Here is a 21,278-nt window from a genome sequence, read left to right as displayed (position 1 = left end):
CAGATGACATTTTTCTACATTTTAAATTTTACAAATATTTTCCTATATTTATTTATAGTCCATAGTTCCACCTTTTAAAAATGTCTTTGCTATTTGTATAAATTTTGATGGAATTTAATTTTTAACATGGGTGTATATATTAAGAAATGTTAATGTTTTGCTATTTCTATGGAGTGTGTATGAGTTATGGTCATTAAAAAATATATAATTTTAGTCTAATTTAGTAATATATTCCAGTCCAAAATTTATATCAACAATCCCTCATATTACTGGGCATTTTTGAGAAAATTTAAATATGAAACGTGTGCGCGAAGGGGGGAAGGTGATGGATTCAAAGTTGAGTTAAGTAATTTTTACAACAAAAATAAAAAATAAACAATCCCTCGCGCGCAAAGGGAGGCCGACGTGGTGACGTCATATATGCATAACCCAACAATTCTGACGACTGTACAGTGACTGATGACGTCACCACTTCGAAGGTGGGAGCGCGCGAGTTGGGGTAAGGAGGAGGGGCTTGGGAAGGCGCGCGCGCGCGCTTGTGCCCGCTATAAATATCGGCGGCGCTGACGTTCGTCTCTTGTGGATGTCCAACGATGGCAGCTCCCAAGAAAGTGTGCGTGGTGGGCTCCGGAAACTGGTAACTTAGTTCACAACTTATATCATGCCAAAGTTTGCTTCTGTGCTTATGGAGAGTGTGCTGAAAAGTCAAGTTGTTAAAATGACAGAACGGAATGGATTTTTCTCTCAAGAGCTCGTACACGCACGTGAGTTGGGAGTGTTCTACATTTTGCCCATTTTGTCATAAAAATAAATAAAGCTTTTCTAATGGGGTATATTTTGTCATAGAGAGCTTCTTCTTTGGGCGCCTTTGACATTTCAAGTGCGGCCACTGCGTGCCTTCTGCTGCATGTCTTAAGTTACAAAGGCATTTTTGAAAAGCGGCTTGTTATTTTTTGCCCTTTTGTCACCTGGCAAGCTTGGGGGTGGGGCGGGGATGGCTTTAAAAAAAAAAAAAGTAACGAATTTAGGATAACAGTACACTGTATAGCGTTAAAAAAAAAAACCCATCTACCTACTCATAGAATTATGGTATTTGTTATTTGAATATATATATATATTGATTCAAGCTATTTTGTCTTAATGTGACTTTCGTCTTGGTTAGATTAGAAGCACAGGTATTTATACTGGTGAAAAAAAAAAAGTTTTGTTTTGGAGTTGTTTTTACTGGTAGGAGAAGTGCGACTAAGCACAAGGCTTTTTTTAGTAATACTGAAAATATGTGTGCTTTTCTTATGTCAACATACATGCTGCCATAATAACAAAAGACCCGCCCCAAAACAGGCAGCGACCTTTCCACTCACGTTTTGACATGCCAATACTGTGTAATGTTGTACAGTATGCAAAGGAGACGTATTATGCAATTGTTTTCTGAATTTAAGACGCAAAACTTGTTTGGAATCACTCCGATTTGTGGGCGCCATTCAACGACTTTCATTACCATGACGACGGTGGGCGGAACAAGGGAGTTGCGACAATGCTAGCAGCTACTTAGTGTTGCCGATTTACTGACTTTGTTGCTATGTTTAGCGACTATTCCAAACGAGACAGTGGCTGTTTTTCAAAAAAGAAAAAAAAAAGTGGCAAGGATCAAATCCAACAACTTTTTTTGAATTCTGGAGACTCTGGAGAAGTTCACCCCTCTGTGTCCAGACCAAAAAATAAATGAGCTGTTTCACTAGAGTAGAGACACTTTTTAAAAAAAAATTTTTTAGGTGAAGGTATTCCTGACACAATTTGTATCCAACTTTCATTTTGCAATGAGCTTCAAAAATCTACAGGTTTGTGTGCTAGCAGTCAAACATAAAAACAGACAAAATGTTATATTAACTCATTCACTCCCAGCCATTTTCACTGAAGCAACCTCCTTCGCTACTCCCGGCTGTTTTACTGTATTTTGACTGATTTTGCAAGGCCCACAGAATATTGTGTTCTATCGCTATAAAAACATGGAACCTACCAAAAGAAAGATTAGAGTCTCTTCTTTCATCAGAAAAAAAAGTATATTTCTATCTGTTTCCGTTGTGCAGCAATTGGCACAAGTTTCATCATTATTCACAAATTTGTTTAAAACTGTGGATAAATAAGCTTTTTGCAACATGGCCCTGGTTGATCTCTTGTACTCTGCTGCCACCTGCTGGCTGTTTTTGTGATAACTACCATTGCTTCAACCATTCTCTTCAATTCAGAGGCTGCAGCAAAGCCTTCTGTATGCTCTAGCATAAATAAATAAAAAAACATTAAAAACGTATAAATATGTCTTTGGGAGTATGGTAATATTTAAAATAGAACATATTTATACGCTTTGGGGAGCAAATGAGATGAAATCAACCGCCCCAATTTTTTTCGACAATAATATTTTCTATGCAGCCCCACTGGCCTAAATATGGTATTCTGGTTAAAATTGCATTAGTGGAATATGAGTTAAGCAGCAAAATCCAGCCATATTTATCCATCTCAGGGGGCGGCCATTTTGCCACTTGCTGTCGACTGAAGATGTTGCTCAGCAAACCACTCGAATTCACCAAAATTCAGATAAAACAGCCAGTATCATCCATCGTGTGTCGGCAGGGGCTCGGCCATCGCCAAGATCGTGGGCGCCAACGCGGCCGCCAACGCCAAGTTTGACAGCGTGGTCAACATGTGGGTGTTTGAGGAAATGGTGGACGGACGCAAGCTCACCGAAATCATCAACACGGACCACGAGAATGTCAAGTACCTGCGTGGGCACAAGCTCCCCCCCAATGTGGTAAGCCACAGACTTAATTCTATTGGACGCTGGGCAGACTTATAAAAATAACGCTGGAACATCATTGCGGTCAGGTGGCCATTCCAGACCTGGTGGAGTCGGTTAAGGGAGCCGACTTCCTGATGTTTGTGGTCCCGCATCAGTTCATCATCCGCGTGTGCGACACCATCAAGGGACACATCAAGAAGGACGCTCACGGCGTGTCGCTCATTAAGGTGCCCTCGCCCGTTCTCAAAGCGCCTTCTTGGTGCGGGCTGACTGACGCGTGTGCGCGTGCGTCTCTAGGGCGTGGACGCCGGTCCGGAGGGCCTGAAACTGATCTCCGAGGTCATCCGAGGGAAGCTGGGCATCAGCGTGTCGGTCCTGATGGGAGCGAACATCGCCAGCGAGGTGGCGGAGGACAAGTTTTGCGAGACGACCATAGGTATGGGGTTAAAACGTTGACCCTTGATTCCAAATATATTTTTTGAAAGAGATACTTGACTCATTGAGCCATTTTCAACAGTAAAAAGGTCATATTTTGTTTATAATTAACTCATTCACTGCCATTGACAACTATAGACGTCAAAAATTAATTTGAACTATTTCTATTAGTTTAACTTTTTTTTCCACTTTTGTTAACAAGAGTATGAAAACCTAGAAAAAAAATTACTGTACATTTAGAACAGATATAAAAAATGTGTGATTAATCGTGAGTTAACTATTGAAGTCATGCAGTTAATTACAATCCAAAATTTTAATCGCCTGACACGATTTAAAAAAAAGAAAATATTATTAAAAAATTAGGGGCGCCAGGCGATAGCATTTTTAATCGTAATTAATCGCATGACTTTACTAGTTAACTTATGATTAATCACTAATTTTATATCTGTTCTAAATGTACAATTCAAAAAATTCTAGGTTTTCATACTCTTGTTAACAAAAGTGGAAAAAAAAGTTAAACTAATAGAAATAGTTCAAATGAATTTTTGACGTCTATAACCGTCAATGGTAATGAATGAGTTAATGTGACCACTTCATTATTTTTCATAAACAATTAATACTAGGGGTGTCAAAATTAGTGCGTTAATTTTGAGTTCATTTAAAGTTCCTTTAACGGCACAATTTTTTTTTTTAACGGGCTACTAATGACCGCTCTTTACTTGGAAAGCCGTACTGGGGGAATTCCAGTCGCAACGTAGCAGACACGTCCACGTCTAAATTTAGCAACAATAAATTGAATAATAATGCATATATTTGTGGAGACTGGGGTCAAGTTGTATTTTACAATTTTAAAAGTGTGCAGAATTTCACAAGTTACTTAAAGCGACTTAACGTGGAATATTTCATTTCGAATCACTACTGCCACCTGCTGACAAAAAATTGTAACTGCACATACCGTTCTTCACACACCACGCACATTACGTCACATCGGCAGGCAGGGCGCGGGAAATTCTAACCCGAATCCAGTCTGAAAACTATTGGCCAAAGGCTTGCAGGAGTACCCATTGTACTCCCATAAAAAGCTTATTGTAAAGTTATTTTTGGGAAAGAAGTTCCCTATTGCAGCTTTAATGTTAAAAGTTAGATAGCTCTTACTATGAAAACAAAAATACACTGAGCTGTCACCAACGTCTTACAAATGCAAAAATGCCATCTAGTGGCCGAAAAGGGACCTCAACACAAATCAATATCACACTCGTTTTTTTACAGTACAGTACATCTTTTTCATTTTAACTCAATTTTATGAAATATTATGAAATTACTCTATCAATGACTAAAAGATGCAGCCCTATTTCTATTAGTTTCAAATTTTTTCCACCTTTATGTCAACAAGAGTATGAAAACGTATTTTTTTTTAAAATTATTGTACATTTTATTGTACATTTGGAACAGATATAAAATGTGCGATTAATCACGAGTTAACTATTGGAGTCATGCGATTAATTAACATTTTTTTTTAATTATCGCCTGACACCCCTTATTAATACCTTTATAAACTAATTTTGCCATTTGCTGTCGACTGATGACATCACCCGTGTTGAGAAACTAGGTAACGACCAATCACGGCTCAGTTTGCTGACCAAACCCAGAAAACAGATGAGCCGCGATTGGTCGACTCGTTACCTATTTCCTCAGCACATGTGATGTCATCTTCAATCGACAGCAAGCAGAAAAATGTGTTTTTAAAGGTGTTATGAAATTAATTCTGGATAAAATATGAACTTAATGAGCCAAGTATCTCTTTAATGGTCTTACAGTTCAGGTATTTGTGCTCAAGTATTTATTTTGCTGATCCTTCACTTCTAATAATTGCAAATTTCCAACATGTTTTTTTTTTTTTTGTTTTTTTTTTTTTACAATCAGCTTTGTGCCATCTGAGTTTGAATAAAAATGTAGCATGAGAAAGTATCTGTGTTTCTAGTTAGGCAAATAATGGGAATGCTTTTTTTTGCTCTGTTTAATTCCTCATATTTCAGGTTGAGCTGAAGCGTAATGATGTTTTTTTTTTTTGGTGTGTGTGTAGGGTGCAAGGACATCGCTCACGGGCCCATCCTGAAGGAGCTGATGCAGACCGCCAACTTCCGCGTGACGGTGGTGCAAGAAGCGGACGTTGTCGAGATCTGCGGGGCGCTCAAGGTTTGTCCAGTAACTGATCCTGTCAGGTTTGTAGAAGTTGGAGAAAGGAGCTGATGTTGCGCAGCTAACTTCGCGCTACAAATATTGCAGGGTTTCTCGATCGTGTTAAACGCTTCCATCCAAGACCAGGAACGAGACGATGCATTGACGGCATCGTCTTGGTGTTTCTGCAGAACATCGTGGCGGTGGGCGCGGGCTTCTGCGACGGTCTGGGTTTCGGTGACAACACCAAGGCGGCCGTGATCCGTCTGGGCCTCATGGAGATGATCGCCTTCGCCAAGCTCTTCTGCTCCGACGGGCCCGTCTCGGCCAGCACCTTCTTGGAGAGCTGCGGGGTCGCAGACCTCATCACCACCTGCTACGGCGGCCGCAACCGCAAGATCGGCGAAGAGTTTGCCAAAACGGGGAAAGTAAGCGTAGCAGATTATTTCCCCTCCGTTTTGAGTGATCTCGTTGGTCTAAATGGGGATCGTCTTTTGTGTTCAGACCATCGAGCAGTTGGAGATGGAGCTGCTGAATGGCCAGAAGCTTCAAGGTCCGCCCACTGCAACTGAAGTCCACCAAATCTTGAAGCAGAAGAACATGGTGGAGAAGTAAGTTCCTTTGTCTTACTATCATTTGAATGGAATCATCATGAAGAGGAAAAAAACATACGTACATTTTTTGGGGAAGAATTTATTTTGACAAAAACCAAGACCAAGAACAGTGGAGCTCAGATTCACTCCCAAAATTGATTCTCCCAAAAAAAAAAAACTGCCACAGTTTGGCTTTAGCCTCTGGTGCTAGCTAGCTAGCTAGCTTCTGTTAAGTTATTAACATTGTTTTTCAGTTTCAATTTATATTTTAGCCGTTTTGGATTTAGTTATAGCAGTATGGCTCAATGAATAGAATTGTATTATCTGTCTCACTCTCAGAAGAAGGGCAACGGGTTTATTCCATTTGCTATCTTGAAGGGAGTTTTTGTCTGGGGCCGGTCTCTGCCGGTCGGAAGGGAGGTCCAGGCTGATTATTATTGTTTTTCTCTAATCTGATTTATACCCATGGGAACAGAGTTGTAAACAAATGTACTGTGGGCTGATGGGAGGAGACTTTTCGTATTCACCCACTTTTCAATAAATAATGATGTGCCGGAGTGGACGACACACAATCTGATGGAACACGGCTTCAGTGTCGTCAATTGTTGTCATCAGAAGCTTCTGATAATTATAATACCTTTGCAAAGGGACTTCTTCACCAGAATCTCACCATTCAGTTAATTGAACACGCAAAGAGTACAATACTTAATATTGTCTACTCTAACACTTCCTAGCTACCTCCTCGGGTGCCTGTTCAGGGAGCTCGCTAGCTAGCACGAGGGGCTAAAAGCCAAACTGTGGCAGGGTTTTGACTTTCTGGTCCTGGATTTGCCATCTCAAGTTCACTGTTCCCTTTGCGCAGGTTCCCTCTTTTCACCGCCGTCCACCTGATCTGCTTTGACGGCCATCCGGTGACGGAGTTCATCAGCTGTCTGCAGAACCATCCCGAGCACATGTGACGGACGAGCTGGCCTGGATGGAGTCTGCCGGTCCATTAAGACTTTGATTGCGCATATGTTATCGTACAGTAGGAGAGCCAGAAGGGCTGCAGGCGAGCGAGGTGACCATTTTGGAGTCTCTTGCCAACTCTCCTCCTTCTTCCGAGCGTCTGCGTTTAAACTGCTCTTATCACATTACGTAACGCCGTAGCGTTTCACTGGGTAGAAAAGGCGGCGCGTCGTCGCATAAATTGTCCAAAGAATGATCACCAGCGCACAAAAGCAATGCACAGTTGCTACAAAATGAAAGGTCAATACGAGGCATTTCCGTACTTTTCTGTGGGAAAAAAACGACGAGTGCCTTCAAATGTTCTATGTCCTTGATTTCATTATTTATTGGGGGAATAAAACATGTGAACTCTGGTGTCGCTTTTCATTTCTGCATGTTGTTAAGCCTCTCAACTTGCCTGCAAACTTGCTGTAATCAGACCTGGGATCACTGGAGGAATTTGGTCTGCCACTCTATAAACGGTTCACCTTTACCATTTAATGATGGTAGCGGTTAGCACGCCGACCTCTCAGTTTTGAATCCTTATTGGAGTTTTGGATTTGCTCCTCGAGAATCCTTTGCATAGCTTTGGAGTCAACTGCCTAGCAAGATTTCTAATTATAAGCTCTGCATAGAGAGGGCAAAATGTCTATCTAAAATTAGACGGAGCCGGGGCTGCATCATCTTTCTTAATAGCATGCATAGATTATTGGATAGAGCTATTACTCAAAAAAGTAAACGTTCATTTTCATGTAAATCAATCAATTAATAAATAAATAGCCTTGAGGCAGTGCTTTCGGAACGTTGCAGGTGCAAAATGCATAAACAAGTATTACTTGCCAAGGTGTGTCATTTCTGCGTTTTTCTTTTTTTAAATAGTTGCAAGACAACCAGTGGCCACTTGGCTGTGATGTCGTGCAACAAACAGGAGCGCATCCTTTCGTCACCTAAAACGTTCGAGGTGACCATAAATGTCTTTGTTATACTGCATATCAAATGATAGGCTTCCATTGTCATAATGTATAATATAGTTTTGGCATTGTGTGGTGAAACAATTAACAATAATAAATCCCATGAGGAGGTCATAAGAGAGTCGAATTGCACGTCCTCAGTTTTGTTTCTCATCTTTAGGGTAGCAGCACTGTCAAGTTCACCGAACGCACGCAGAATGGGGGATCTTCAAGATAAATCATCCACGTTTACCATTTGATCTCAACTCGCGTCGAGTCTTGAAGCAGTTTTGACAGCAATAATTGGGGTTTGTACAATGATAGAGTAATAATTTACAGTCTGTGTCGAAAGGCAGAATCTTAAATTCCACATTAAAAAAAATGGGGAATTTGAGTTTTATTTTGGAAAACTCCTCGGTAAAAAGCACTTCCCCCGTAAAGGCGGAGAACTTATCATCATCATCACATATATCGGAGGAGGCGTTTGAGGGGGAAGAAGGTGCCCAAAACACTTTGAAACGTTCTCCTTCTAGAAGTTTCCATCCCCTTTTCGCCCGACACGGAGGGACAATGGCTGCCCTTTCAGCCTGGTTCTGGAACGAGAGGTTCTGGCTGCCCCACAACGTAACCTGGGCGGACCTCGCCGACGGTGCTCCCGGGGTGGAGTATCCCAAAGCCGGACACTTGTTGGCCGCCCTCCCAGTGGCTTTGGGGATGTTCGTCGTCAGGATGCTCTTCGAGAGGTTCGTACTCGGCGGGGAATGAACAACAAATGGCCGTCCCTGTCAATTTTGATAGCTGAAGGTGCTGGGGTCAGTTAGTCAAGCCCCCATAACTGCCACTAAAGTACAGCTGCTGATGCTGTTTATTTGCTCATGTCTTTTCCTTGAGACAAATAGCCATGAAGCATAATTATTTCTATGTCATGACGTTGGACTCCATTTTAGCTATAAAGGGCCAAATTATATCAACAGTTAATAGTTGTGTGTGAGAGAGCGAGAGAGAGAGAGAGAGAGAGAGAGAGAGAGCCCCACATTCGTAACAAAGTTTTGTTTCAATTATTTCTCATACTGTACATTTGCTTTTATGTCTATGGAATTAAAATCAGGGCACAGCAATTGCACAAATTCACACCACGTTGATGACTAGCAGATCCCTGCAGATGGCAGCGTTGCATTGCTTTGGATTGGAGATCAGCACAACTTTCCAGTTAAAGAGAAATCGAGTATCAAGTTCTCGCGTAGGATGCCGATACCATTCACGGTAGTGACTCGTTAACGTCAATGACCGAGTCCCGAATAAACTCAAATCGCTTATTTTTTTACTTTTTCCGAAAAACGCAGTCACAACATATGAAAAATCGCATTTAAAATGTTACCCGCTAAATGGAGTGCACTTTTAATAGTGCTTCATTTCATACGTTTACTAAGCCAGATTCACGTACCAAACACAGGAAATTAAATAAATATTTTTAAGCATAAGGTCCGGGCGCATTTGTTTTTGTCACATATTAAATCCATGTGTGTCACGTTTAGCTCAAGCAGCAAGCAGACAAACATTCTTTCCCCCGCGTCCACCTCCCGCACGCCCCGCCGCACATTTGGGCGACTCTTATTGGAGCGTTCCGTCGCATGACTGTGCAAGTAGGGTGTCAAAAAAATATTTTTGCAAGCCCTCTCCGTCTGCTTTGTTGTTTCTAGTTTCATGTGTCACAAAAGCAATAGCATCAAAGTCACTGCCTGACGTTTCTTTTCACAAAAAGCTCAAGTTCTCAACCTTTTTTTGGTCAGAAGCAGGTGTTTTTTCGTGAAAACCAAAACATGTATTTCTGGTTCCTAAAGAATGGAAAAAGTTCTGTCACAGAACACAATATTGTGTTGGTGTTGAAAGATTAGTCGAGTATGATAAGTTTTTGTTTCCCGGAGCGCTTGTTTGTGTAGCGATGCCAGTTATGTCATGAAATTGCGTTCAACAACAACAACAACCCCTCATTTGTCAGGTTCTTTTCAGCACATCTCCAGGAGGCTTTTTTATTTATTTATTTATTTTTTTTAAGCTTCTGGGCTTTCCCTGGTTCATTCATGTGACTTGTTATTGCCTCTTGTAGAAAAATGATGTGAAGCGATTTTATTGCTTGCCTGGCCCGACCGACCTTCTCGTTTCACAATGACGATAAAACCTTAATCCCACTTAATATAGAGCGCAGATCGGAGGGATGTCGAGGAAGTGTGTTATTCAGGCAGATTGTTTTTACGGGATGTCGTGGAGGCAGAACGACCTTTAGCGGCAGAGGCAGCATTTGATGTTTATACGTATTGGAGTCATTTGCTTTGGGGGGGTTGATTTGTCTTTTGTTTTAGTTGGCTGAACTCATGTTTAATCTTGGACTATTTTTAAGATCTGAAATACACAAATTTCACATCTATGCAATGGCTTCGCTTCACTTCTGGCAGCTTTCTCGGCGTGGGAGCGGCTGGGCTGTTGAGCGGCGGCGGCGCTTCCTCTAAGCCGAGTCACGGGGACGGGAGGCTGCGAAGCTGCAAGTGGCCCAGGTTCAAAAGCGTGTTGTGGTCCATTGTCTGGAAGCGAAGCTGGATGCCACTGGCGAAAATATTGATGCCATGCGTTAAACATCCTCACTGCCCTTTGCAACATTGTCGGCCGCTTCCTTCCGTCTCTGAGTTTTTTTTTTTTTTTTTTTTTATGCACTGTGACTTCGCCAGTGAGGTCAAGACCATGGACCGGAACCTCCTCGTTGATTGCAGGGGTTCTTGAACTTTTTTGGGTCCACACCATTAAATTGAACTACCATGTAATGTTGTCATGATGCCAAAATTTCACTATGGGATTTTTTTCTAATAGGTTTTTGGTGAGCTAACAAATACACGCACGCACACACGCACGCACACACGCACGCACGCACATACACATACTCACCCACATACAAAAAAAAAATATATATATATATATAATATATATATATATATATATATAAAAAATAAAAAAATAAAAAATAAAGAGCAATGATGATGACATTTCCGAATGAACAATACTGAGCTCTTAAGAAGAAAAAATAATAATAAAAAATTCACTTTGATTCAATACTTGTATATGTACCTCAATAACTGTACTGACCAAGTACCACGGCAAAAACTTAAAACATTAGTAATTGAGCAGTGAAATAATAACTGGCAGCTAAACAACTTTCTTTTTTTTTTTTACAAAGTGTATTATTTTAGAACATTTAAATACTTTTGTTTAAACTAAAAAAAAAAATTGGCTGCACTTTATAACAACTATGGGTTGCGATTCCAGATTGCCCTGATTTAAAAGGCATCCGATCGGAAAGCGTCGGCACGGCAGAGAAGCTCTACAGATGTTTACAATTTGAACAGAAGAATTTTGCCCGAGGGGAAACTCTTATCTTCGTTGCATGAATTTATTGTCATGTGAAATACAACTGAGTGAGAGGATGTACAGTAGATACAAAAAAAAAAAAATTGTGTCTTTTTGTGACACCGATACTGTACTGAATTCTAACTCGTAATGTGAGGATGCTGTGGTTGTAAGTAAGCCTTTGGATTATCACAAGGTAGAAACCACAGGAATGCCTTTTCTTGAACTTCCTCTATCGCGTCGCTAATAATTGACCGGGGTCCCTTTTGCTCTATTCAACGTTGATTTTCAAAATATGTCTTATAAATGTTATCTTCTATCTAGAAGATTGCAGGCTTTTGCCCAAAGTCAGTTGAACAAGCGTTATAGAAAAATGTCTGGCTGTCCTCACTGCCCAAGCGACAGTATTTTTTTTTCAGATTTAAAAAAAAAAAGTGATTTTCATGTTTTTTAAATGATCTCTGACCCTTTGCACAGATTTATCGCCAGCACGTGTGCGAGGAGGCTGCACATTAATCCCGAAGTTGAACGAAGAGCTCCGCCCAATGCAGTGCTGGAGAAAGTCTTTATGTCCATCAGCAAGGTTTTTGTATTTCCATTTTTCCCGATTTGTTTTCGTCACATTACGTGGACTTGATGCACGCGTCTTCCCTCCGGCAGAATCCGGACTCGCGCCACACGGACGGCTTGTCCAAACAGCTGGACTGGGAGGTGCGCAAGGTGCAGCGTTGGTTCCGTCAGCGCAGGAACCAAGACAAATCCAGCACGCACGCAAAGTTCTGCGAGAGCATGTAGGTCTGCCGTGTGTTTTTTTGCCTCCGTCTTGGTTGAAAAGGCAGCAATTCGGGGGGGCTTGTTTATCACGAGGCTTGGATGAAATTGAAATTAAATGCAGATGAGCTTGCGTGTGTTTGAATGTGATTGGAATCCCTGTAATCAGAATCATTTTCTGGATTGTCCATTTCAGGTGGAGGTTAACATTTTATTTGTGCATATTTACCTATGGCTTCCAGTTTCTCTGGCAGGTGAGCTCTCCACATGGATTTTAACACTGACATAAAAGTAATGTATTCGATTTATACTGTATAATAATAGCAAGGGTTCTTTTTTTTAAACGCATTACATATTTTTAAGCTGTGTTGATTCATTTAACATTGTGGGGCCCCATTTTCGTAGATGCGCTCGACGTAAAAACAAAACACATCTTCATTTTTTTGTGCCGGGGGCAAGTCTCGTTTGGCAGACCGCGTTGGGCCTCACTGGATCTCCCGGTGAACCGCGGATGTTTTTTTGGTCACACAATTCGGCGACAGAAAGCCGACTAGAATTTAGAGCAACTAAAAAAAAGCGAGTCGTCGTAATATGTAATGCAGGCGATGTAACGCAAGTTTTGGTGGATTGCGTCGAGATACAACACAATCTGCGCCGCGGGGATTGCGTGTGGCGGACGTCATCATATTTCATTCGTCTGTATTGTAGAAATCAATTCATTGAGCGGATTATTATCATCCTAAACATATTTTTGAAAGCACTCCCCGTGACTGCGGCACAGCTGGGGGAGACACACGGACGTACGATTAGTGGTAGAAGGCGGTTTCCGAGTGGCCGCTCTACAGCTTCGGAGTACTTTAGTTCCTTTTAACTCATTCTCTGCCAATAAAAATATATGAGGGGAGAAAACGGACCTTTGACGTCTATAGCCGTCAATGGCACTGAATGAATTAAATGTGCTCGTCTTTCACGTGTCGATCTCAAGCAGCCGACAAACGCCCCCCTTCTTACTTGCACCAGTCACGGAAAATAGCACAAGACTCCACCCATGCGCACACTTAGACTGAACTTTGTGCTCGGCCGGGAAGTTGTCTGCTGAATTTTGATATGCTCTCTTTTTTTTTTCATTATTTAGACACCTTGGATGTGGGACACGCGGCACTGCTGGTATGGTTACCCTTATCAGGTATGTGGTAAAAAGTTGACATAAAAAGTCTACATCATTGACCGTTACAACTTTGGGGCCCGTTGCTTGAAAGTGGCTCTGGAGCTTCCTTGAGCCTAGCTGATCACAAATATGGGCAGATGTGTAGACACAATGCAGCTTCCTCCGAGACACGTTTTCAGAAATTGTCAGATAGCAAAATAATTCAATTGTCAATTTTCATTATTTACTGTATTAATCGAACCACGTGATAATCATGGATATTAGAAAATGTCCTTTCCCGTTTTTGCCACCAAAGGTGTTGACGCCTGATCTTTACCGCTACTACATGATCGAGCTGGCCTTCTACTTGTCACTCATGTTCTCCCAGTTCACTGACGTAAGAAGGAAGGTGAGATGTTATGTGTGTGTGTGTGCGTGTGTGTGTACTGTGTGTGTGTGTGTGTGTGTGTGTGTGTTTTGAATCCATTTGAACCACATCGACAATCTTCTTCATCCTTGTAAGGTCACATGTAATTTGTTTTTCCGGACAAGTCGGTGGGCAGGGGTGCAGCTTGTGCCAGTCACTCCATGTGTGTGTGTGTGTGTGTGTGTGTGTGTGTGTGTGTGTGTGTGTGTGTGTGTGTGTGTGTGTGTGTGTGTGTGTGTGTGTGTGTGTGTGTGTGTGTGTGTGTGTGTGTGTGTGTGTGTGTGTGTGTGTGTTTAGCACGAGGCCGCACACTCTCATGTGACTGTGCAGGCCCAAATGGCTAAATGATGCAAATTCCACAAGGCAGCAGCTGAGCGGCTTTGCACAGAGACACAAACACACACGGGCTCAAATGTTCAAGAGAATGAGAACAGGAGTCATTTGTTGACAAAATGTGGGTCAACACTCGCTAAAAAATTAACATGAATAAATAAGAATCTATCACGAACCGATTGACTGAAATGTTAAAAAATGTAAAAAAGTCAAGAATCCTGTCAAGCTATTGTGAACAATAAACAGGAAACCTACTCAAATGATCGCCACAATTATTAGATAGAAACAAAATTCTGCATAGTTGGATTGTGTTTATTAAGACGTACGATCCCACATTGAGATTGTTTGACTTTAGCGGCAGTCATTCATGTTAGCTCTGCCAAGAGCCGCTTGGGTTTTGACTTTTGTTTGTTGTATTTGGTTCTTGACATGGTTCCTTGCCTCTGCAAAAAGTTTCTGCTCGTCTGGCACCATTTTATTTTTACAGCAGTGAAGGACGACTTGAATGTATTTTTGACGTAGTTCTTGATTTTTTTTTTTTAATTTGTAATTAATTTGACAGAACTTCAGACCCGCATTTTTTCTGCTGGGCAATTTTATTTATTTATTTATTTATTTTCAACTGATTTTGACTCTTTTTTTCTCCACATAAGAACACAAGGCAGTGCTCTTGAATCATTTTGTTACCAAATAGCTTCTTGACTGCTTAATGTCATTTATTTTGTGTTGACTATTATTACGATTGTTGTTTTTTTCATTTTTATTATTTTTTCTTTTTTTTTTGATCAGTGGCAGAAACCACAAGTTTCACTTCATTCTGTCCCCTTTCATTTCTTTTTTTAAAGAATGAAATAAAAAATTTGAATTGAATTGAATTGAGAAAAAAAAAAACATGGGCAAAGAAAATTAGGGTTATCATGTTTTTATTTGTTATAGTGGACGCCAGGATAGTATGACAGTAACATGTTGTAAACTTACCAAGCTTATATGTAACATTTTTAACATGAGCAATCATGCAAATCAACTTGCGATTGTAATCGGTTCGCTAAGATCCAATCGTGGACCAGAAGTGTTGACATCATCCAAATGATGCGTTTTTGTTGGTTGAGACACAAATATGTCATGTCCACTGCAATCGTCTATAGATCCGAAAGGGTTACGTTATCAGCAACAGAGCTTGGGTTAGTTTAACCTAAAACACCAATTTTTGACCAGAACGCAAAGAAAATGAGCTTAGCTGGCTTGTTCCATCCATAAAAAAACGATTTAAACACCGTATTTCCACAATTGAATACAGTATTCCCTCGCTATAACGCGGTTTACTTTTCGCGGTCTCGATGTATCTCCGATTTTTTTCCTGCAATTTTGCATTTTTTTTTTTTTTACAGTTATGTACTATTTTATAAAATGTATCAAGGTTTGAACATTGAACATGTTTAAACAAGAGAGAAATGTCAGAAAAAGTAAACGCCTCAATGAGAAAAGTGTATAAACTGTGTGGTGAGGGTTTCAGAGCCTTAAAACATTGATAATAAATGTAAAACATAAAGCCAGCTACTTCGCGACTTTCATTTATTGCGGCTATTTTTTGGAACCTAACCCCAGCGGAAAACCAGGCAACGACTGTACTGCATACAGTCGTTCGCAGTCTTTGCACATTTTCAGCATTTACCTGCAAGTGTGTGTCACATATTTAGAAACAAATACCACCAACTTGACTTGACAGCAATTCATTCTCCTCTTTTCGATGCAGGACTTCCTGGCCATGTTTGTTCATCACCTGGCGACGGTGAGCCTGATCAGCTTCTCGTATGCCAACAACATGGTGCGGGTGGGCACCCTGGTCCTGTGCCTGCACGACGCTTCTGACTTCCTGCTCGAGGTCGTTGAGACGTAAAAGCCGCTGCTTGGCAATTATGGAAGGAACGGAAGACTAAGACAACCGTAGCTTTATACTTGGCTTTCTTTGTTATCAGGCAGGCAAAATGGCCAACTACGCCAAGTGCCAGCTTCTGTGCGACCTCCTTTTCGGCTTATTTAGTTTGACCTTCTTCGTCACGCGGCTCGCCGTGTTTCCAATATGGTGAGTCTGAAAGTGGTTTGCTTTGACTTTTTGGGGTTTCAACCCAAACACTTAACGGCATTCACATGTTGTCTGTGGTCGTGTTGGTTTCCGGCTTTCTTCCACATTCCTTCTAGAAAGGACTTTAAATTGTTCATAGTTGTGAATGAATGCAGAGGTGGCAAATCCAGGTCCAGAAAGTAAAAACCTGGCCATAGTTTGGCTTTAGCCCCAAGTGCTAGCTGGCTCCTTTACCTGTTAGGGAGCTAGCTAGCTAGCACGAGGGGCTACAGCCAAACTGTGGCAGGGTTTTTACTTTCTGGACCAGGATTTGCCATCTCTGTTAAATGTGAGTGTCAATGCTTGTTTTTCTATTTGCGAGATTGACTGGCGACCAGTCCCGGGTGCACCCTACTTCTCTCGCCATTTACCGACCTCCCAAATACAATAAGGACTTTTCATATCCTCCTGCCAAAATTATGCCCAACTATGATGATATCCTCTTTATTTAATTATTCATGTGCGCGGTCCTGAATTTTTTATTATTTTTTTAACTCAATTTAAAGCACTTCATACACAGCGATGTTTGTTTTGAAAGTGCTCTATAAATAAAGTCAGCCGGAGTTTATCCCGCAACCCGATTGTGGACAGGTGCTATTGAAGATGGGTGGAGGATGCAGACACAGTCCACAGTCTCGTGCCGTAAGCACCAACATGGAGGCTGCCGGCCGTCGATAGCAAATGGATGACTCTGTCCACCGTAAGGCGATCGTGGATATTTGGTGTCAGTGTTCCTGCTCATTGGAGAAATGTATCCCTTGAACAGGGCTGGGGAGGGGGGCTCTGATGACAATCTCCCGTCAATCAATTTGAGCTGAAAAGGATGACCTCATCGTGTTTCTTTCAGAATCCAAGCTCGAGTTACCGTAGACGTAATATACAATGGGGATGCCTCGTTGGGCATTGAGGCAGGCCTGTCCGCAAAGTACACGAAGGCTCAACCGATAACGTATTTTGGATAAAGGATTTCATTGTTGAAAAATAAATAAATGGTCAGATTTTTAAATATCGGCCTGGCCCTGCTGTAAACATCCAACCATCCATTTTCTCGAGCGTTTGTTCTCATTGTGGTCGTCCCAGGTGAGCTGGAGCCTATATGATTTTGGGCCAAAAGAAGAAGAGTATAACTTGGAGTGTTGTTGGCCAGCCAATTATAGGACAGATACAGTTTGGACAAGCAGAGCATTCACACTCACGTGTATGGGTCATTTTAGAGTCATCAATGAAACGAATGTGCATGTGTTTGAAATGTGCGAGGAAGCCAGACTACCTGGGGAGAACCTACGCAAGCAAAGTCCACACGTTGACACGTTTTGCACATCCTGCCTTGTGTTTGGGAGGTTTTTTAGAATGGTCTGATAAAACCAAAGTTTAGCTTGGCGGGATTTCTGAACATGATCAAATATCAGTCAGTTTACAAAAACCTTCAGACATCCACCAGAAAGCAACAAAAAAAAAAAATGCAGTAAAAGCTTACCAGAACATCAGAGGCAGCGATTGGTTAATTCTGAACACTGATTTGCAAGAGGGTGTGCACACTTGTGCAACTACCATATTTTACTTAAATTATGGATTCTTATATATATATATAACTTCAAATAAATGTATCTCCTCCCTGACATACAAAGATGATGTAATTTCATGTTTTCAACATACTTCCTTGTAATCAATTACTACTTTCCTATTAACCTGGGCTAAATGGCAAATTTAACCATATTGTTGCTGGCCTGTGAAAAGCACTTATGTCAATTACATAAAAAAAAAAAATACAAATAAAAACGTTTTTGGGATGTCTGCATTCAGTTTCACCCCATAAACGTAGAAATGGACATAAGTGTTTTTCAGAGCGCAGCGCCGATATACAGTACGACGATATCTGTCTCCTGCAGTCTTGTTCTGGTGATGATCAACCTGAATGTACCGTGCGTCCCAGGGTCCTGAACTCCACCATGTTTGAGAGCTGGCACATTGTGGGCCCCTTCCCGTCGTGGTGGCTCTTCAATTTGCTGCTGGTGGTGCTGCAGCTTCTGCACGTCATCTGGTTTTACCTCATCGCGTCCATCGCCATCAAAGCCGTCCTGAGGGGCAAGGTAGGGCCAAAAAAAAAAAAAGCGGGGGGCTTCAACAACCAAGTGCAGATACTTTGCTACTGTCCTTAAGTGGATGACGCCGGTTGCTGTATTTAGCTTATTTCTTGCCTGCTTTTTATTTAAGGGCTTGAATCGGCACGACTTTTAACACTGACTTGCGTATGTTGGAAATGTCTGTACATCTACTTTTACCAATGTCATTTGTGTGTGTGCGTTATTTATTACTATGTGGTCCTGTGTCGTCTCTGCAGAAGCTGTTTGGTTCTTCTCCCTGTGGACTGACAGACTCCATCTTTCTTTCTGTTTTTGTGCTTTGAGTGGTCGTTTTTTTCCCTCTTCTTCACTTTTTGTGTCCTCTCACCACGCCTTTGATGACTTTACGCTTCTTTCACACTGTAAGTCTTACTTGTAGGTGTGTGAAATGTTTTGATCTTTTTTTCTCCAAAATTATTCAGTAAGCACCCTTTGGAAAGTTTGGGAGAAAAAAAATATTGCAAAATTAGCCCTTAACACGTGCTTCACTGAAGAAGAAAAAAATTGGACGCTTGTGTCAATCATAATATGACGCATGAAAAGTCGCACCTAAAATTGAACAGCAACCATTTTGTTTTGAAGCAGCCATTTCCGGCTGAACCCCAACTAGGGAATTGGCCCAATTGGAAGCAGGACGAGCTTTTTTGCCTTTGTCGTCGACAGAGCATGACGTCAACATTTGGGAGATCATTTCGAGGAGTCGACATGAAAAAAAAAGGGGTGCAGCTTTTAATTTGTGGGCTTCCCTCTCCCAAGGTGGGCAACGACGTGCGCAGCGACATGGAGAGCAGCTCCGAGGACGAGTCGGCGACATCGGCCCAAAGCAGGACCAAGATGACGACGCATGCGCAACAAGTTGAAAACGACACCAACGGCCACTGCGCTGCCGCCAGAAGCCGACAGCACGCCACACCGACATGACCTCATCGCAGCTGTTTTGGGACCAGTGTTGTTGTTTTTTTACAGTCAGGTGAACTTCATGAATGTCTCACACTGGATCACATCCCGACATGTTTATTTTTTACCCGTTAAGTGACGTCATGCGGGACAAACCATCAGTTCACTACTACTACTACTACATGCACTGTTGTTGTTTTTTTACTTTTTTTTTTTTTTACTTCCTATGATAATATGAATGGGCTTGTCACTGTTTCAGAAGCAGTCTTTCCCAACTGTAATAATCAAAAGGCACACTAAGACAAAATGCACTTCATGGCCACAAATGAATATTTTGAGCACATGCTATATTTACATTGCGTTCACAGATTGAGTAAATTGTGTGCGCAGTCCATCGACATTGTCTCACGAGTTAGTATTTCACATATTAGACCTGTTTTGTTGCCAATGGTCAGAATTGTGTGCGTGTGCTCATCTCGTTTTACTCACAGATGCACTTGTGAACCCAAAGCAATACTGTCATATGAATGATACCAGATAGATTAATTTGACCTTATGCCATCTTAGTAAAAGGGCATTTCATTATTGTGTTGTTATATTTGGCATAGCTTGAACAAATGTACATTTATTGTAGACAATTTTCTAACTTAGGCCTCCGTGCTGCTGCCCCCGTAACCCGACCTCGGATAAGCGGCAGAACATGGATGGATGGAATTTTTGAACCATTTGCGTGAAATTTGAATGTTGGGAAACACTGCATAAAGACCAAAAGTCTTCACAAAAGTTAAGTTATCATCGCTTTAATTTCTCCCCAACAACTTAACAATCAAACTTTTCGGTTCCAACATCATTAAATCATACATACAAATGCCCCGTTTGGGTAGTGTGTCCCAGGTTGGTACAGTCCCGTCAGTCTTTCATCATCTCTGAAGCCTGGTTTTCGGCGGCTATTTTGAGTTCATTTCGCCTCACCAGGAAGCGATAGGCCCGCACGCTGCACAGGTAGCCACCGTAGAGGGTCAGCAGCATCATGGATGTAGAAAAGGTCTTGTAGCCAATGTCTGCCAAACGCTTGCCAGTAATCATGGTGGCAGCCTTGTTAAGGAAGAAGTACAGATCTTGAGTTCACAAAACTTTCAAAGTCGATTCAAGTGCGGTGCAAAAAAAACAAACTGCTTAGCACTAGCTAAATTGAATGGACTATTAAAATGATACAGTGAACTTGTTTCTGTGGCACCAAGTTGCCGCTAGATGGCGCTAAAGCAATACTAAGTGAGGAGGCGAGTTTTCAGAAAATAATAGGAGGGTATGTTTCCAAAACTTTTACGTTTTTTTTAATTGTATTTTTTATATGTAGCAAAGCAAAACAACTATTAAAAAATTACGAACGCAGTGAAAAAACTACAAACGCAGTGAATTGTTGCAAGTGTAGATTGGTGTGATGACGTTTACAATACTGTACCCCCAAAAATTGAGTTACCTTTTTTATTTTTTATTTTTAAATTACAATTCGCCGATGTATCATGAATGGTTATGGCTTGATGTCCGTGTATATACTTCATAAATACAGCTAATTCTAATCTTTCAAGCACAAACCTCACGTTTTTAGTTGTTACCCTTTGGTACTTAAGAACCACATTTGTTCTACAGAGCTTGACAAAAATGAATACATTTGTTTTCGCCAGCTAGTCACAACATTGTCAAGTAAGTCGTAATTTAGGTAATTTAAGGGAACAAGACATGCTTATTTGGCTTACTGACACGAGCAAATCAATGTGTCAAAAACATGACGTTCTTTTCCTCAATTGAAACTAAATTAACATGCAAACAAGATATTGCGTAGTCAGATCTACCCTAATGTACAATGTTCTTGATCTTCTTACCAGTCTTTTCTTCAAAATGAGGTAAAAACGTCCGTTTACGGTCCTCAATGTCAGCGCAATTTGCAAAGTTACGGAAACCCAAAAGGTAATATTCTTCTTCTGCAATTCATTTTGTCTGTGCACAAATCCCACAGCGCCATCTAAAGTGTTTACGCTGTACTGTATACATCACCTCGATTTAAATTCCTTAAATTCACTGTCCGTAATACTTATATACATATACATATATAAAAACAAACAAA

The 21,278-nt window shown here is 41.2% G+C and overlaps 3 protein-coding genes across 8 annotated transcripts; 2 read left to right on the top strand and 1 right to left on the bottom strand.

Annotated features, from left to right (window-relative positions):
- The first annotated feature begins 499 nt into the window (after positions 1 to 499).
- On the top strand, positions 500 to 7,361 carry LOC147167628 (glycerol-3-phosphate dehydrogenase [NAD(+)], cytoplasmic-like). The gene is made up of 8 exons (XM_086086650.1): positions 500 to 637; positions 2,629 to 2,806; positions 2,881 to 3,021; positions 3,092 to 3,230; positions 5,313 to 5,425; positions 5,599 to 5,835; positions 5,912 to 6,018; positions 6,863 to 7,361. The coding sequence occupies exons 1-8, from the start codon at positions 594 to 596 to the stop codon at positions 6,957 to 6,959; spliced, it is 1,056 nt and encodes a 351-aa protein (XP_085942776.1). The 5' UTR covers positions 500 to 593; the 3' UTR covers positions 6,960 to 7,361.
- An 871-nt stretch (positions 7,362 to 8,232) lies between these two features.
- On the top strand, positions 8,233 to 19,545 carry cers5 (ceramide synthase 5). Of its 5 annotated transcripts, XR_015096257.1 has the most exons (11): positions 8,235 to 8,680; positions 11,811 to 11,916; positions 11,994 to 12,124; positions 12,301 to 12,358; positions 13,240 to 13,290; positions 13,568 to 13,660; positions 15,765 to 15,893; positions 15,988 to 16,094; positions 18,067 to 18,223; positions 18,475 to 18,618; positions 19,013 to 19,157. XR_015096257.1 is itself a non-coding variant. In XM_086086645.1 (10 exons), the coding sequence occupies exons 1-10, from the start codon at positions 8,319 to 8,321 to the stop codon at positions 19,175 to 19,177; spliced, it is 1,359 nt and encodes a 452-aa protein (XP_085942771.1). In that variant the 5' UTR covers positions 8,246 to 8,318; the 3' UTR covers positions 19,178 to 19,545. The 5 variants fall into 5 exon arrangements, 4 of the variants coding, with proteins under 4 accessions (XP_085942775.1, XP_085942773.1, XP_085942771.1 ...); XM_086086645.1 differs by lacking the exon at positions 18,475 to 18,618 and having other exon boundaries at positions 8,246 to 8,680; positions 19,013 to 19,545; XM_086086648.1 differs by lacking the exons at positions 8,235 to 8,680; positions 18,475 to 18,618 and adding an exon at positions 10,301 to 10,489 and having other exon boundaries at positions 19,013 to 19,545.
- Positions 16,411 to 21,144, bottom strand: cox14 (cytochrome c oxidase assembly factor COX14). 2 transcript variants are annotated; one of them, XM_086086652.1, is made up of 3 exons: positions 21,037 to 21,144; positions 20,019 to 20,248; positions 16,411 to 18,211 (listed from the first exon to the last, which is right to left on the bottom strand). In XM_086086652.1, exon 2 carries the CDS (start codon positions 20,237 to 20,239, stop codon positions 20,063 to 20,065), a length of 177 nt encoding a protein of 58 aa, XP_085942778.1. In that variant the 5' UTR covers positions 20,240 to 20,248; positions 21,037 to 21,144; the 3' UTR covers positions 16,411 to 18,211; positions 20,019 to 20,062. The 2 variants fall into 2 exon arrangements, with proteins under 2 accessions (XP_085942778.1, XP_085942777.1); XM_086086651.1 differs by lacking the exon at positions 16,411 to 18,211 and having other exon boundaries at positions 19,938 to 20,248.
- Positions 21,145 to 21,278: the final 134 nt, after the last annotated feature.

This window comes from Leptonotus elevatus, chromosome 10 (assembly GCF_054856555.1).
Source record: "Leptonotus elevatus isolate MCC_2025b chromosome 10, RoL_Lele_1.0, whole genome shotgun sequence".
NCBI lineage: Eukaryota > Metazoa > Chordata > Actinopteri > Syngnathiformes > Syngnathidae > Leptonotus > Leptonotus elevatus.
Note: the sequence above shows the minus strand (reverse complement) of the source record. Positions and strands in the feature narration are given on the sequence as shown.

Coding starts and splice junctions, on each gene's coding strand:
- cox14 (XM_086086652.1), bottom strand. CDS start 20,239: ATGATTACTGGCAAGCGTTTGGCAGACATTGGCTACAAGACCTTTTCT.
- LOC147167628 (XM_086086650.1), top strand. CDS start 594: ATGGCAGCTCCCAAGAAAGTGTGCGTGGTGGGCTCCGGAAACTG. Junction 2,807..2,880: donor ACAAGCTCCCCCCCAATGTG/GTAAGCCACAGA, acceptor CATTGCGGTCAG/GTGGCCATTCCAGACCTGGT. Junction 5,836..5,911: donor AGTTTGCCAAAACGGGGAAA/GTAAGCGTAGCA, acceptor TTTTGTGTTCAG/ACCATCGAGCAGTTGGAGAT.
- cers5 (XM_086086645.1), top strand. CDS start 8,319: ATGGGGAATTTGAGTTTTATTTTGGAAAACTCCTCGGTAAAAAGCACT. Junction 12,359..13,239: donor GCTTCCAGTTTCTCTGGCAG/GTGAGCTCTCCA, acceptor TTCATTATTTAG/ACACCTTGGATGTGGGACAC. Junction 13,291..13,567: donor GGTATGGTTACCCTTATCAG/GTATGTGGTAAA, acceptor TTGCCACCAAAG/GTGTTGACGCCTGATCTTTA.